Here is a 17792-nt window from a genome sequence, read left to right on the forward strand (position 1 = left end):
CCTGTTTGCTCTTGGAGATCAGGGGTCCTAAATCTTGCCACTGGGTCCCCTGTCCTCTCTACTGCTAGCTCCCTGCGACCTCAGCCAGTACCATTGCTCTGTCAGATTTACTGCACTCCTGCCATTCCAGGCTCTTTCATTCAGAGGCTGTGGCAGAGGCCTGACCTGGTATCAGGATGAGGGGCAGTGTGAGAACCTCTCTTTGTAGTTGACAAAGACCCAGCATGATGGAAGCTTCATTCAGACACCCACAACTTAACAGGGAAAGATGGACCATACAAGGTCGTCAAGGGCTCAGAGTTCAGCACCTGAGCTCCCAAAGCCTACACAGCCTACACAGTGGGCCACAGATCTTGGGCTTCTATGTGCCCAGGGTAGGACAGCTTGGTGTGAGGAGCACACGAACATCTCCGTGAGATTGTGACAAGTGTGTGTGCACTGGATATTAGGGTTACGTTATGTGATTCAAATGCTATCTCTTCCATTAAAGAGGGAAGTGTGATTATATTTGCTCTATACCAATAAAGAACTAATACAAACTGAACTATAATCTATCACTTGTATTTCTGTTATGAAAAAATAATATGAGCCCCTTTTCTTAACAGTTTTTTCATCACTAGTAGGTAACACTATACTATAACACACGTTGTAGTATCCCCTAGTTTGGATCAGTGTTTCACTAAGACAAATACAGCAAGCCTAGGTGAATGGTCATAGTCAAGGACATCCGAAAGCATTTTAAAAATTAAATAGCTTCTGCATTAGCAGCAGACATCACATTTTCCGTTCTGAGGACTGTTTATCTCATGGCTGCTAATCCTGGAACTTACTGAAGCTGTCGTGACACCTGGGTTATTGACTGAGTCACAACTGTGACTAGATATCATAGATCGATACTTTGTGATAATATAGTTGTCCCCAAATTCCTCTGAAGCTCATATGTTTTCTTGAAGAAATAGGGAAAAGGTCCTGGCAGTCCATAACACATGGAAGGACCTTTGGAGATGTGTGGACCCCAACTGATGCTGCTTCCTCCTGAGGAGACATTTAGGACTGTATTGTGGGACTGCCCACAAAGGAAGTATTTTCTCATGCACTGAACATCAATGGTCCAACTTCCATCATATCTGTCACGTGATTTGTACTTAGTGTGATAGCTGCTTTATTGAATTGTCAATTCCTGGTGATCTAGATCATTTCTTAGTGTCTTTTTATTTACCTTCAGCTGAAACACAGTGCTGTGCACTTTTTTGTGTATGTGTGCATCTCATTATTTTATTTTACTTATTTTTATTATTATTATTGAGAAACAGCAGCGAGACAGTTTCAAAACCGATTAATAGGACAGTTTCAATAATTAATACATTGAATATTGTTATCTTCTTAGTGGCTATCCATAGTACAAGATGCAGACCTGATATCCTGTCCAAGTACTATTAGTACAAATCTTTCTTCTCACTGAATTAAGAAAAAGTAGCTGTCTATCTATCCTAACTATTTCGTATATACAGATAGAAAATGGTCCTTCCTTTGTATCCCCTTTTATTGTTTAGTTTTGTTAGAGATGGGTATTCCATTGCCATTTAATTATTGTAGATGCATGAATTCAGCAAAATATTCCAATATAGTCCAGTAGTCCATAATAGTAGTGGGTTATCTGTAGGACTGGCAATGTCAGAAGTTGTTGACTTGAGCCTTTTACAGCTCAGCATATTAATATGGCTTTACTTTTTATACCTTGCATTTATACTTTTCTGCTGGATAGTTAAGACCAAGATAAAGCAAGACCTATATAACAAGAAATGTAACTTTTGTATCTGCTCTAATTTTTAGTCTGCAAACTTAAGTTGTTAACCCTCCAGAAGAGAAGCTTATTATTACCCTACAACATATGCAGTTGGGTTTAGCCTCACTATATGTCTAAATATCAAACATCTTAGGCATAACATGGAACAGGTATTTTCCATCTAGTATTGACATGTTAAACTTTAAATCTCTACAGAATATGGAGGAAAAAATAAAAAAGATATATTTTTAAAATATGAATAAACAATTACATATTTTTACACTTAAATGTAGAAATCTAATCATTTACAGCATTGTAGCAGGACAGTCCTGTGACATTTTTTTTCTTAGCTCTTTTTTTATTTATTTCCCTTTTTAAAAAACAAACATTTACTTGAGAGACAGAATGACAATAATTGGTATATCATGACAAGCAGTACATATTTAGAAGACCAGAATGACAGACATTCCAAGTATGACCCTTCTATTACACATTGCTATCTTCAGTGCAGTTGCTTAGTTCACAGGTATCAGCATATATAATTAGTCAGGGTGAGAATCCTACCAGTTAACTGTTAGTTTCAAAAGCCTGCTGATGTTTCTCAGGATCATTGCCTGACCCATCTTGTGTGTATAAATGTATGGCTTTGCCCCTGTCATGTTTCACAGCTTTTCTCCTTATTTTCTCCTTGCTGTCCAATCTTCAGGTTCTCACTTTCCTTTTAATTGTGTTATACCTTTCTATTTGTATTTCTTCTTTTGAGTTCTTATGCTAGGGAGACTATATGATATTTACACATGTGGGTCTGGTTTATTTCACTTATGAGTATATCTTATATTTAAGTGGCATCCATTTAAATATAAATGCTTCAAGTTTATCATTCTTTATAGCTGAGTAATACTCCATTGTCTAAAAATACCACATCTTTTTCATCCATTCCTCAGGTGAAGGGTATTGTAGTTGTTTCTAATATTTGGCTATCACAAATTGTGCTCCTATAAACATAAGTACACATATATCTTTATGATATGATGTTTTCAGTTCCTCCGGGAAAATTCCCAGTAGGGGGATAGCTGGCTTGAATCAGATTACCAGTCCTAGTTTTTTAAGGAGTCTCCACATTGATTTCCATAATGGTTGCACCAGTCTACATTCCCACCAGCAGTGGAAAAGGGTTCTTTTTTCCCCACAGCCTCTCCAACATTTGTTGTTAGTTGATTTGTTTATGATAGCCATGCTTTCTGGGGTGAGATGGGATCTCAGTGTTGTTTTAATTTGCATTTCATGGATGGCTAGTGCTGTGGAGCATTTTTTCGTATATTTATTCACTTCTTTAGTTTCATCCTCTAAGAAGTGTGTATTCATCTCGGATGCCCATTTCTCAATTGCGTCTTTAAATTTTGAGGCCCTAGTGTTTTTTAGTTCGTTATAAATTCTAGAAAGCAGACCCTTGTCTGAGTGCTTATTAGTCAAGATTTTTTCCAAATTTGTGGGTTGTCTTTTCACTTTGTTGGTAATTTCTTTTGACGTGCAAAAACTTCTCAATACGAGGAGGTCCCAGTTGTTAATTCCTTCAAGTATTACTCATGCAATGTGAGTTTTGTTCATGAACTCCTTGCCTACCCCTATGTCTTCAAGAGTTCTTCTTACTTTCTCTCCCAGGAGATTTAGTGTTTCTGCTTTAATGTTCAGATCTTTAATCCATATGTGACTTTAGCTTAGTGCATGGTGATAGACCTGGGTCAAGTTTGAGTTTTTGGCATGTAGAGAGCCAGTTTTTCCAGCACCATTTGTTAAAGAGGCGATCTTTCTTCCAATAAGCGTGTTTGGCACTTTCGTCACACTTAAGCAGGCATCGTGCATGAAAGCTCAGATTATCTGTGGTGTTTTTTGAATGACTATGTGAGTGGCTTTATCATGAGGTAGATAAAATATTTGTTTCACATAATGATTCTACTGTTTTTCTGAAAAGATGACGGAGTAATGTATTCAATATCAATGTGTATTTATTAGCATTATACATCAGATATAATTCTTCCTGGTGGCCTTCTGGACAGATGTGGTCACCCGATTACTTCTGAGCTGGGTCCAGAAATGGAAGTGACCATTCTAGAGGCTTTCTGAGCTCTGTCTTCTCTCTGGCAGAAGGCCACATCAGAGTGAGCCACTGAGTCACCAAAGTGGCCTGATCTGCAGTGGATGCCTTGCAGCTACAAGATGTAAGCCTTTACCACAGCAGCAGCCACAGAAATAAAGGGAGCTAAAGGTTTTCTGGCAACTGCATGTGAAATGTAAAAGGAAACAGATGAAATTAACTTCAATGTCTTAGTTAATGGACTAAGCCTATAAGATAATCATATAAATATGCAACTGATACAAATTACTGAGATGTTTTATACTTTTTTATACCCTAAATTCTCAAAAATCTGGTGTGTATATCTCACAAAAGCACATCTCAGTTTTGATTAGCTATATTTCAAGTGCTCAACAGTATTTACAGCAATGCCTATAGTATTGACAGTTCCATTATTTTTATTTTTATTTTTAGGGAAGGATCTAGAGGGTATTCAGGGTCTTACTAATAGATCGGACTCATAGTGATCTGCTTGTTTACAGCATCTCCAGAGCTGGGATTATAGGCATGTGCCACCACACCCAGTCTCAATTGCCATCTCAGTGTGCCCTGGAGGTGGGGCCAGCACAACAGGCCTGGGGATCGAAGCCCTGGCCCCTGCACCTGTCTGAAGGTGCTTTAATCCACTGAGATATTTGTTTTTTTGTTTTTAAACTTGAAATTTTTGTAGGTAAATGGAGGCCATACTCATAAGCGAAATAAATCAGACACATGGTAAACATCATATTGTCTTCCTGGCTTGAGAAAGTGACAGAGTGAATAAGGTATAGAATGTGTAATAGATACTGAGAAATCATGATTAATTTCTCAAGAGGAAAAAGCCATGAGGAGGGTGGAAAGGAAGGAAGGGAAAAGAGAGAGAAATTCAAGCTCACTATACTGTTACTGTCTCTTAGTTCATTAAAAAGGAAGGCTTGTGCTAATATATATTTTGGTACCAGGGACTGAGCTCAGAACCTTGCACTTTCCAGGCATGTGTTTAAGCCACTGAGCTATCTCCCTGGCTTATAAATCCACTGAGCTATTTGGCTGGCCCTCAGTTCCATTATTTTAATTCACTAATATTTGGGGACTATTTGTTGTTGCAGCACAACCTAATCCATCCTAACTACTGTAGCAAGTGATGATTTTCCTCAGATACCTGGTGCAGTAAGTTTTCTAGACTCCATGTAGGGTTAACACAAATAACCAAGAGGATGTTGCATTTTTCCCTCGCTGAGACCATCTGACCAAAGGTGCAGACTTGTGCCTATCTTCCCAGCATTGGACAGCTCCTAGGGGTGACCTAAAGGAGAGTTTGCTCTCATGTATATAATAACCACATTACAGTGTTGGTGATCACCAGAAGATGAATCTCTTTCTGCCTAATTACAGTGCTTTAACAAGGCAATCAATAATGTGAGAAAGCAATTCAGCCTAAATCCCAAAATGTTCATGCATTAGCTTAGGAAACATCATTCTTAATGAGTGAGCTCTTACTAACATACCAGATGCTAGAAATTAGAAGTGGAGAAACTGCAGAGTCAAATATGTCATTACAGATATAATTAATTAGTATATGACCTGTGCTCATTTACTATCAGTGCAGAGGAGATTATCTCAAACCCAGAGACTTGAAACAGCCCGTATTTGTGCCCACATCATTTTAGTAGTTTAGAGTCTGGGTACAGTTCAGCCAGGTCCTCTCATCCGGTCCCTAGAAGGATTCCCTCACAGCTGTAATCAGGATGTGTTCCTTTCCCAAGTTTAAGGTTACCTTGCAAGGTCACTTAGTCCTTGGTGATTGTAGGACTAAAAGCTCCACTTTCTTATTGACTATCAGTCAGGAATTTGATCATTTCAGTTTCTTAGAGGTCAATCAGTATTCCTTGTCCTCAGGCTGGGGAGATAGCTCAGCAGTCTAAGTGCCTGCCTGGCAACTTCAAGGGACACGAGTTCGATCCCCAGTACCACATACCATGCCAGCCCCGGAACCCTGGGTATGCCATCCTGCTACCGAAACCAGAAACGGTGGCACATGCTTAAAATCCCAGCACTAGGGAAGCTGAGACAGGAGGATCATCATGAGACTAAACTGTGTGCCAAGACCCTGTAGCAAATAGATTAAAAAAAAAAAAATTCCTTGTCCTCACAGGCTCTCTTCCAATTCAGAAGCTTATTGCTTTAAAGCTAGCAAGAGAATCTCTTGGACCTCTAGACTCTGTAAAGGACTTGCCTGGCTTGCTCAGGGTAAAATCTTCCTTGATAAACTCATAGTGAGCTGATTAATATCCTGATCGCAGAAGTGACTGCCCCTCTGAGTCTTGGGCTTTATTCAGTGTATCTACTTGAGGAAGGGAAAAATGAGTGTTGGGGGCCATCGGAGAAGCCTGCCCACCCCTGACCTGAGCCCAGAAGTAGAAACTTGTCAGGCAGAGATCCAACGTATGAGAAGACCCAAGACACGCTGTCAGGCATTCAGCAATTTGAAAAGAAAAAAGAAATCCACTGGGCTGTGGCTCGTAGAAGCAGGCCAAGTGGCACAAGATAAGGGGTCGGCCTGAGTATGCATCAGCAGTGGTGCTAACTGTCCAGAAAGCCACAGGAAACCATGACAGCAAGGTATTTTTAGAGACATCTCTGACATCAAGAAAACATAGACAAGAATAAGAAGAGAGCAGAGCTACGAGATGACTGCACTGTTCAAGGAGACAGTGGGTGGTGGTTTGGAGCATGGTGGCAGCAGGCATAGAAGAAGCAGATTTGAGGAAAAAGTAAAAGGCAGAATCAGTAAGATTTGGCGATCGGTTGGACGTGACACAGTGACGACTGTCGGACTTGAACCATTGGGAGAGTGTTGTGCTACTTCCTGAACTGAGAGGAAGGAGACAGTGTCATGGTTCCATGTGGCTCCCTGGAAGGGAAGAACCAAGAGGAAGGAAAGATTTACCAAAAAAGGGAAATTATTCTGATGTGCCAACAAGACAGCCAGGGTAGGTTCTGCATTAGCTGTAGGCTGTAGTAATCTGGAGCTCAGAAGAGCATTCTGGGCCAAAGACAGTAGTCTTGGCTTCATCCGATGGTAGGTCACCTTTCGGGCCACTGAGCAAGGATAATGTGGTCCAGGGAGGAGGGGTGAAAAGAGACTGCACCTGGTGGGGTCTACAGGAATCCAGGTGTGAAGGTCTACTGGGGACTGATAGGTCACTGTTTCCACAGCAGAGTGATGAGTCTCTAAAACAGTCGAGAGTAACAGGTGCAGAAGAAGTCTATTTTCCCTCATTTTTCAGAGGAAAGTAAATCTCAGAAAAGTACACGTCATTTGTTGGCCCAATAACACACAGCTGGTGAGGTGGCAGCTCCTCTGAGAGGAGTCAATGTTGCTTAGAGATTTCTTCCAGATCTTTAACCCTATAGGAATAGACAGTCCCCAAACCCTGTTAGTTTCACAAACCAAATTCAGCACACATCAAGAAATGCTAGCACAGGCTGTAGGTGCCCTGGTGTTCTCCAAGTGTTCACTAACTATAGGGGTAAGGAAACTCACTTATGGGACTTCCTTCCATCCAACCATGACAGCTTCAAAGCAACCCTCGCTGTTGTTGTCTCCATCTTACAAAAATGGAAACTGAGGCTCATGAATTAACAGATGTGCCTGTACTCGCACAGACCATGAACAGCGGGACCAGCCTGACATTTGCTCTCACCATTGGCCTGTCATCTGTGGGAGGATGTTTAGGGGGTCTCCTCTGCGCTGTGAGGTGGAGTCCAACGTGTCCCCGAACATTTCTCCCAAGAACAGAGCGGCAATGAATGAGGCACGTTTACTGTGTGAGTTTTGTGGGGGAGCAGTTCTGAACCCTACTGCACTGGTAAGCATTAGCGCTGTGCTCCACGTGTCCTCTATGACCTTGGCCAGAGCGCCAGGACTCCTAGTGCTTCAGTTCTTCATCTGCAAAAAATTAAGACATTAATAATGCCTCCCTCATGGGATTGGTGTTGATATAAAATGATTTAATGTATTAAAAGTTAGTTCTAAGACACTATCTAACATGCAGTAGGATTAGATAGCTTCTCTTACCTCTACTACTATTATTTATTCATATTCACTCAGATTTTCCAAAAGGCTTCTCTGAGTTCTCCATTAGAAATTAGTATCACCTTTCAACCCTGGAATTTCAGAGTTTTTCTTTATTCTCATAATAGCATAATAGTTATGAGAAAGTGATATCCCACTAGTCACCGAAGGGGAGACAGAACAGATGCAGGAGGTGACCCTGGCGTGACCCCAGATGCTCAATAAATTGAAACGCCAAGCATATTTATGCCCCGGGGCCTCTGCTGTTCAGTTTTCTCATTGGCTCAAACGCTCTCTCCCTGGATAAAGAAACTGCCTTCTTCAGCACTTTCTTCAGTTCTCTGCTCAAAAGTCACCTTATCAAAAGGTCTTTCCACGCTGCTGTATCTAAAATAGCTACTCCTTCCCATTCTTACTGTCTATTTCTCCGCCTCTATGTTCTTCAGAGCAGACCATCAAAAGCTACGCGTATCCATGTACTGAGGGTCGCTTTCCCCCACGGAACTTGAGATTCCTGAGGGCATGGAGTTGTTCACTGTCAGCACCCGGCACAAGGCCAGGCACATTGCAGGCTGTGCTAAAGGCTAATGGGGTAAACAAGGGGATGAATGAATATTTGCTAAGTGACAGCTCACGTGGTGGAACTCAGGGTCATCCACACGGCCATTCCAGGGTCAGTCACCCACGTGAGCGGGGAGTGAGCTGAGTGGCTTTGGCCTCGTCTCCTTCAGTGAGAGGCCTGTCATCCATCCAGTCATCCAGCAAACAGCCTGCCTAGTATTCCAGATACTGGATTCTTTTTCTCATGTTCCTCTTTTGATTAAGCCAAAATCCTTTCAAAGCTCCCTCCATTAGCTCCCAGCTTGGCCCATTTCCCCCCTTCTCTCCATCACCACCTCTTTTCATCCGCCATCTTGTCTCACTTGGCCTCCTGGGATAATTTTCTCATCAGACTCCCTACTGTCATGTGTCCTCTAGACTAGTCATCACAAAATGTTCAGCGGGAACTTTCTAAAGTAAGTAGTCCCTGCCTGTGACCCGTTAATGTTTTCACAAGGACCCTGGGGGAAAAATCCAAACTCCCTGCCATGTTGCCCTTGCCTGGCACAGCCTGTCTCCAGCCCTCCTCCCTATCCCTGTCTCAAGTAACTCCCTGCCCCCCGCTTTATGACACCCAGTCAGCCTGGCCTTTCCGTTCCAGGCACAATCTCTGAGCCTCCATATTTGCTGTTCCTCCTCTCAGGATGCTTCTCACGCATTCCTTCCACACCTCACACCGTCTTGTGTTTCGTCTCCAGCCAGTCACGAGCTGGAGAGGGAAGCTGGCCTCAGTTCCTCTGTTCCACAGAACTATATTTCCATTTTCATACTCTTCATAATTTTAGACCATATACTTATATATTGCTCAATATCTTGCTGTCCAGATGGTTATTTCTGCCTGTGGTGCCATATCCACTTCTTAGTGGAGTCCCTGTCACACATCAGCCATTAATGAGCATTTTTTTAGTGCTACTGAATAAATGAATGAATGTCAGAGAGGAATTTATGGAAGGCGCTGAGGATCCTGAAGGGAGAGGAGGCAGAAATTGGGGGCTTTGGCCTTAGAACAGCTCTACCTGCTGAGCATTCCAGTCAAAACCTTCCTTAGTCTTGGTTCCCTGTTTGTCACCTTGCCAGGCTGACGCTGGCATGAGTTGGAACACACTGTTTCTCCCTCCACGCCAGCTTTCTGTGGGTCCCCATTGGAGGTGATAACAGCTCTGAGGTGGGCTCAGACGTGCTGTGAGAAGCTTACCTGTATTAGGCCACGCCATTCCATAGCAGCAGGTATTGCTGCTATTGCCTATTTTATAGTTGAACGAACTGAGGCACACAGGGGTCAAATATGTCCTGAAGATCATAAAGCTGGTAAGAATTAAGCATGGATACAAACATGGATCTGTCCATAGATTCTGGCGCCCAATCTCACAGTCTGCATCCTTACCTTCTGTAGTGAAGCTGCCCGCTGACTTGGGATCAATCTATGTGCTCTTCCTCAGTGGCCTCAAATGATTCTTTAGATACCGCCTAGGCTCTGGCCACATGCGCTTTGTGCTGAGAAGTCTCTGGCCCTGGATGCTCCTGTAAGCTCTGGGCTCATTTGCCTCACGCTCCGCAAGATGTCTTCCCATCACAACTTGGACTTAACATCTCCAAACCTGAGCTTCTGATTTGTCGGTGGAGCTTCACACGCTCAGTTTCCTTTTCTCAGGAAAGGGTGTTGCAGGTTATGGAATTAGGAGTTGTGCTTCAAAGGTGAAGTGACAGCTTCTCTATTCTCTCTCTCTCTCTCTCTCTCTCTCTCTCTCTCTCTCCCCCTCCCTCCCTCCCCCCCTCTCCCTCTCCCCTCTCCCTTTCCCTCTTTCCTCTCTCTGTCTCTCTGTCTCTCTCTGTCTTTCTGTGTCTCTCTCTGTCTCTCTCTCTCTCTCTCCATCTCTCTCCCTCCTTTCCTGTTGCTCAATCTGATCTTCCCATATGAAATCGTCACCTACCAAGACACACGCTGTGATTTATGGATCACTACATTCCAAACATGTAGTACATAGAAAGTGTTCAGTCTATTCTTGCTGAATTAAGTAAGAAACATTTTCTATGCATCTTTATCTATTTTCAAGTGCTATTTATTACTTTCTTCAGTCATCCATCCAAGCATACTTTTCCAAACTGCACTAAACTGTGGTTCTTCCTTTTCTCCAAAGGTCTAATCTCAGGGAATTCCACTGGGGTGTGTTAACAACACAACTCCGTGTCTCATAAAAATGATTGTCGCGTCCCTTCACTCGGACGCTCCCATTTACGTGGACAGGAACACTGAACAATGGAGATTTATTTAGAAACAGCAGCATAATTGTCCAGCAGTAAAGAGTGAGAGCTGAGCCATATAATTAGTCACCATCTGCTCCATAATCATTTTTCAGGTGTCCCATAGTAAGAAGAGCCCGTGCCTTCTCGGTCCTTGTTAAACTGAATAGAAGGAGTAGAACCCATACACTAAATTTTCCATCAAGCTTGTAAAAGGGATTTGTACACACACACACACACACACACACACACACACACGAGAGCCACAAATAACCAAACATCACATTTTTCTTAAGATCATTAAAATAAATATACCCCCAGCCCAACCTCAGGTCGCTGGTAGGTGCCGTGTGCTTTACACTGCAGGAGTGCTTCTCTGCTTTAGTAGTCTTGCCTTCTGGAGTGGAAATTCTTTCCCGAGGACTTGAAGCATGCTGAAAGAGAGACAGCTCAGAGAACAGTGCTCTTAACTGCATCCTGAAGGCCGTGGATTTCCTTAAGCCTCAGGAGGTGGTAGATGATATCCACATGGGAATCAAGAGATGCCCGGGGGTCTGGGATCAGCTGTGTCTGGGCAAACCTTCAGCGCGGCCATGAATGCATCGTGCAAGCTGTCCCTCTCTCCACCTCCAAGGTGTTGGGGGAGGCCTCTGTTGTGACTTCCTGTGGGAACAGCAACAAGTGGAGGTGCTTCAAGACACCAGAGACATAAAACGATGGCATCATTACTGCTATGATGGAAATGATAAGAAGATGAAGTTCTTTGCTTTGGGCTGAAGACAGAACTAAACCGGGCTTTTGGCACACCATGCCGAGCTGCTGCATCCGAGTGGCAGTCGGCAGAGTCTGTGTTCTGGCTGCAAACTTGGTTTTTCGCACACAGAAGGGTGGCATTTAAATGGGCCTTCAGTGAAATAGTTCAGTATATTCTTTCTAATGTTTTCAACATTCATAGAGACTGTCCAAAATGATTATTTCTCTTCTAGAGTATTTACTTTCCATAAAACTAGCTGTCATGGTAATCCATAGAGAATTACACTCTAGGAGGTGGATTCTTTTGTTTTCAATTTTTAAAATTAATTTTATTGAGAAAGAAGTAGCAATGAAACACTTTCAAAACAGGTTAGTAGGACAGTTACAATAATTAATACATTGTACATTGTTATCTTCTTAGTGGTTATCCATAGTACAAGATGCAGACAGGATATCCTGTCCAAACACTATTAGTACAAATCTTTCTTCTCATTGAATTAAGAGAAAATGGCTGTATATTTATTTTGTATATACAAATACAAAATAGTTAGAATAGATAGGAGGTAGATTCTTCTAAATCAAGGTGGGTGTGAGTCTGTGACCTGGTCAGATTCTGCAAACCCATCACGCTCCTTGTGTTGTCTTCTGGTGTCATCCAGCTTCACATTTCATAGGCGGAAGGAAAAAGAACCTCACGGGAAGCCTCATGTGCTAGTCAACCTTGTGCTACTCTGACAGAATACCTGAGGCAATGATTTATTACAGCAGAAAGGTCTGTTTGGGCTCATGGTTTCAGAAATTTCAATCCATTGCTTTGGAGCCTGGTGTGAGGCAGCAGACAGTGGTGGGGAAATGTCCCAGCACAAATCTGCCCTCTGGATGGCAGCTGGGAAGCAAGCGAAGAGAAAAGAAGGCTGGAGGCCCAACATCCCCTTTCGGGGGTACTCGCTCAGGGTCCTAAGATCCTCCCACTGAGCTCTACCTCCTGAAGGTTCCAGTGCCTCCAAATAGTCCAAGCAGACCCAGCTTCAACACCTGGGCTGCCAAGGGACAAACTGTAGCCTGTCCATGAACTTAAAGAATTCCTGATTTTGATTAAAATTCCTCAACAAGAAAGTCAAACATTTCCAGACTCTGAAGGGTATCTAAAATGCAAACCAAAAAAGAACAATTTTAGGAAAGAGCACCCACATTCTGCTTCATTGCTTTGAAGATTGTACTGTAGGTTGAGAGGCCAGTGGCAATCTCTTCCAAGCCCAGAGCCTCTCACTTCTCCTGATGTGCTTTGGCACCATCTCATATCACAAGGCTGCAGCTACTGGCTGTGTGTATGTGTGTTGTTGCTGTTGTAGGTTCTATGTAGACATTGAAGTCCATGGCCTCCCTGATCATTTAGTTTGAAGCACCTTTGCAAAGAGAATTAAGTGGCATAAGTTCCTGAGTTTAAAAAAGTTTTAAAAGAAACAAAGCTAGAAACATCTCCAGCTCATCCTTCTTCATGGCAGAGTAGTACTCCATTGTATAGAAAACTCACATCATCTTTATCCATTCTAAATCATACACACATATTTTTCTTTTTAATTTTAAGGAGTAAAAGATAACTATAAGCAGGAAATCAAGTTTCAAAAAAGATTAGTAGGACAGTTCCAGTCGTTGATACACTGCATATTGTTATCTTCCTAGCAGTTTTTCAGAGTACAAGATACAGGCATGATACTTTGACACACATATTTAAATTTCACATCATTTGTCTGGTGTGGGAAAGTGAAAGAGTAAATAGGAACCAACACATACAATATATGTCATGGAATAAGGTGTTCAGATGTGAAGGGGAATTGGGGAAGGTGGGGACAAGGCAGGGAGGGAAAAGGAAGAGAAGGGAAGTGGAAGCAAGCTTTTGTAAAGGAGGGAAGACGGGCTGAAGGGAGGGAGCTGGAGAAGGGAGGCAGGAAGATACACCACACGCAGGTACACATTCCCTGTGATGGATGTTAGCAAAATGGATAGATAGCTTGGAGCAACACAATGAATTTTTTTTAAAAAAGCGACAAAGCACAGGCCATGTGTCATTGCTGGAGTTCACACACAGGCAGGTGCCTCTTTCATAGTGAGCCAAGGTGTGGGCTCCCAGCGTGGCTTGTGGGCTCCCAGCGTGGCTTGTGGGCTCCCAGCGTGGCTTTGCCAGCAGCCACAGTGGAACGCCCGCCAAGATCATGCCAGGGCCCACTGTCCACAGTTCTCTCACCACATTCACGGACTGGAGCACGCTAGGCCAAGTCACAGAGAGGCCCCTTGTCCTCGGGAGCTGTGACACCACTTGTCCCGAGCTGGAAGCTGTAACTGCATTCCAGCCTGAACTGCTGGAAAGTCCGATGGTTTCAGATCACCAGCGAGGGTGGAGGCAGACCCTGGCCTCCTGCCCCTCGCTTCCTGGGAACACTGCCGTTGACATGGCTTGGTTTTTTCAATATCTGTGTGTGTGTGTGTGTGTGTGTGTGCGCGCGCGCGCGTGCACGCACATGAGCTGAGAATCAAACTCTGCACTCAGGATCTTGTGCTTGCCATGCTGCCACTGTGCCACTGAGCTACATCCTCGGCTTTTGTGATAGCTTAATGAGTTCATATAAGCTTAAATACAATATTTATAAACTCTACCGGAAGCCAGGGATTGACGTATGAGCTATGAATTGCAATTGCATATCATATATAATTTATTAAACCATTCCCTGGAGTGCAGACTTACCCCAGTGAAAAGATAAAGTTGAGCTTCTGTTTTTGTGAACTATAAAAGAAAAGTCAATGTTCTTCAATTATAAAAATTCCCACGGCTTACAGCCTGCCTGCAGGAGCAAGTGACTAAGTGGCCTCTTCTCCCCCCTGGGTGGGTTTGGCCCCCGGCTTTCTGCTGCCTCCTTCCAGCTGCCTCTCCCTGGGCTCAGTGCAGGAAGAGGAATTTCCCAGCCGGCTCTCCGACCCTCTCCTACAAGAGCCACAGACCACCCTCAGCAGTTGGCAGGGTGAAGCCTTAGTTTCCTTCCCTGTCCAAGTTCTGTGCTGCTAAAAGCTCCTCCTCTGGGGCAAAGAACCAGCTCTCTGGAAACACTTAGCCTGACAGGCGCAGAGATTAAACTCTCGCGTGTCCTTGGTGCTTCACCTCCATCCTGCTGTCTTTTGGGTTTCCCGGGACGGTTGAGAGAGCTCCTGTCTCTGCTTGCAGCACAAGCCTCGCTCCTAAGTTATTCTCCACACACAGGCCATAGTGACCTTTGACCTTACACCAAGGTGGCGTCACTGCGTGGGGAGGATGAGGTGCAGACCCTGCTGCCTGCTGGCCTGGTGGGAAGTCTAAGAATGAGTTTGTGTGCACCTAAGAGCCCAGTTTGTAGCTGAAGAAGGCTCCAAGTCAGAGAATCAATCCAAGTCCCCCTGTCCTGAGTTCCAACTCAATTCAAACCATGAGATGTGTGGATATACTTTTCAATTTAGCTTCTTTTTTCTGTTTCAGTCCTCTCTAATAAATAGTGACATTATCTTTGTGAAGCTGCATGCCCCATGGGAGGTCCTCGGAAGATACGCAGAGCAAATGAATGTAAGGATGCCCTTCAGGTAGGTGTCCGTGTGTCCCCCGCCTCCGCTGCGTGCTAGGGCCCTGGAGCTCTCGGAGCTGACAGTACTGAAACGCAGACCGGAAAGCTACTGGAGGGGAAAGTCTTCCCCACGCTTAGAAGATGCAAATCCGTCCTCACGCAGCAGTGCTTCATAGCTCTGTGACAATGTCCTGCTGATTCAGGCCTTATCAGGCAGATATTTCAAACACCTGTGATTAGAAGCCCTTTGCAGGGGACATTTTCATTTGGAAAGTGACACGTCTAAAAGCCCTAATCATTACTCTCCTTTCTGACCAGTCCCTTGTGGACAACAACACAATCAAGATCTGCTTCCAAAGAAACAAGTTCTAGAAGTTTCATGAAAAGTGCTCTATTTTTAAAAATTAACCTAGTTTTAAATTTTAAAAGTCATAAATACTTCACAAACACAAGCAGTGATATTTGTTCCAAGAGTTATTTTTTTTTTATTTATTTATTTATTCATTTTTGTATTTTAGGAAAGGGTCTACACGGTGTTCAGGGTCTCACTACTACACTGGACTCATAGTGATCCACCTGTTCACAGCCTTCCAAGTGCTGGGATTACAGGCACACGCCACCATGCCCAGTCTCGATTGCTGTCTCAGTGAGCCCTGGGGGCGAGGCCAGCAGGGCTGACCTAGGGATTGAACCCCCGGCCCCTGCACCTGCTTGCAGGCACTTTAATCCACTTAGCTATTTGACTGGCCCTCCAAGAGTTATAAAAAATACTTCATGTTGATTGTTGAATTATTCCAGAAGATTAATTTACCTTCATCTCACAGTGAATACCCCTGTTTTCCTTATGGGCTAAGGAAAAGTGATCTCTGCTTGCTATGTAGAAATAAGGTAAAGTATTAAGCCTGATACTATAAATGTCAAGATATGTTGGGGGGCTCATCATGGAAAGAGTGAAATTTGGCACCATAGTGCCTTGAATTGAGGATTGTAACCAATAAAATGGTCAAACGCTAGGAGCAAGGCAAAAGGATCCAAGTTTTACAAATACCTCCCAGTGGACTGTGTATACAGACAAACACCAACTACTTCAAGACAAAAGGAGACTAGAGACACATTTAGAGAAAGGCAATTTACATCCACAGGCTTGCAATACACCCTCCAGTGTATCTTAATTTTTCCTATTATTGGTCTTTTAGGTCCCAGTATTAAGTCAGAACAGAGACTGGAATTTGGATCATCTATTTTCCTGGAGGCAAAACTCTCAAAATAGACACAAATAGTTTTCATTTTGCAATGGAGTTTTAGAATTAAAATGTTAAAAAAGAAAATCTGAGAACTCAAGTGTCTCCAAGAAAATCATATATCCACTGAGATAAAGAAAGTTTGGCTTCCATTGAACCCTGCTATACTATAATAATTAAATGCCGGTTACCTATCTAGGGTAGAGTAACTATCTGAAATGGGTCAGTGCCATCTCATACCTCGGAGCAAGCAGTGGAAGCAGCTCACAGTGAATACCTAAGTGTACACAACATGCTTAGGAAGAACTAATCCCCTTTCTCCAGAGGAAACACCACAAAGCCTTCTGCCAAGACACAGCAGGGACCAGGGAGATGGAGAATTTAAGGGGTGCTACTGCAGGTTAGGTTCCCAAGGTCTGAAAGGCAGGGCTGCACATAAAGGACACCTCTGCTTGCCCACTGCCTAGAAGAACCAAAGGGCTCCTCCGTTTTTTTGAGCAGTGTGAATAAAACTCTTATGTAACATTACAAGACCCTGGGGCCAGGGAGATAGTTCAGTGGTCTAAGCACCTGCCTGGCAAGCACAAGGATGCAGGTTCTATGCCTGGTACCGCCTGCTGTGCCAGTCCTGGAACCCCAGGCAAACTGAGGCAGCCACCAAAACAGGGCTCATGCCTGTACTCCCAGCACTGAGGAGGCTGAGACAGGAGGAGCACTATGAGTCCAAGCTGTGTAGCAAGACCCTGTACCAAATACATAAATTAAAAAAAAAAAAAAAAGAAGACCCTGAACTAAGCAGTCAAATTAAAATGAGTGTGAAGAATAATTTTTTCTTGGATGTAAGAATTCCTGCAAGACAGCAATTTTATGAGAAAATACCATGAACGTGTGACCCTCATTGGCCTCCTTCCTATGGACAACGCTGTCCACCTAAGCATCACGTCCCCTGTTGAACCTGCACGCCATTATCTTGTCCATGCATGTGTTCCCAAAGGATGAATTTTTCTGCCATACCTTTGCAACAAAAAGTACAAACATCAATTTGACTGAATTTAAATGTTCCAAAGAATCTTACCCGTGTTTATCATTTTCTGCAGACTGTACTTTTAAATTGTAGGTTTCATTTCCTTCATGATTGAACTCTACAATGTTTAAAAGGAAATTAAAGAACAGATGTCTTACAGGAATCTGCCAGTGAAACCCTCTTCTTAACTATCAGGGGGATACTTTTTTTAAAAAAGAAATGAATAGACTTTATTTTGGAGCATTTTTAGGTTTACAGAAAATTAAGCAGCAGGGCTGGAGAGATGGCTCAGTGGTCTAAAGCACCTACTTAGAACAAGCTTAGCAAAGCATCAGGGACCGCGGTTCAATCCCCCAGCACCACATGCCA

The 17792-nt window shown here is 43.3% G+C and overlaps 1 protein-coding gene across 1 annotated transcript in view; it reads left to right on the top strand.

Annotated features, from left to right (window-relative positions):
* Ano4 (anoctamin 4) overlaps window positions 1–17792 on the top strand; it is a 318013-nt gene that overhangs the window by 177987 nt on the left and 122234 nt on the right. Inside the window, exon 6 of the mRNA XM_004623837.3 lies at window positions 15077–15177. Within this exon, the coding sequence (XP_004623894.1) occupies window positions 15077–15177 (101 nt within the window). The remainder of the gene's footprint in view (window positions 1–15076; window positions 15178–17792) is intronic.

The sequence above is a fragment of the Octodon degus genome, unplaced genomic scaffold (genome assembly GCF_000260255.1).
Source record: "Octodon degus isolate 3935 unplaced genomic scaffold, OctDeg1.0 scaffold00004, whole genome shotgun sequence".
Lineage (NCBI taxonomy): Eukaryota > Metazoa > Chordata > Mammalia > Rodentia > Octodontidae > Octodon > Octodon degus.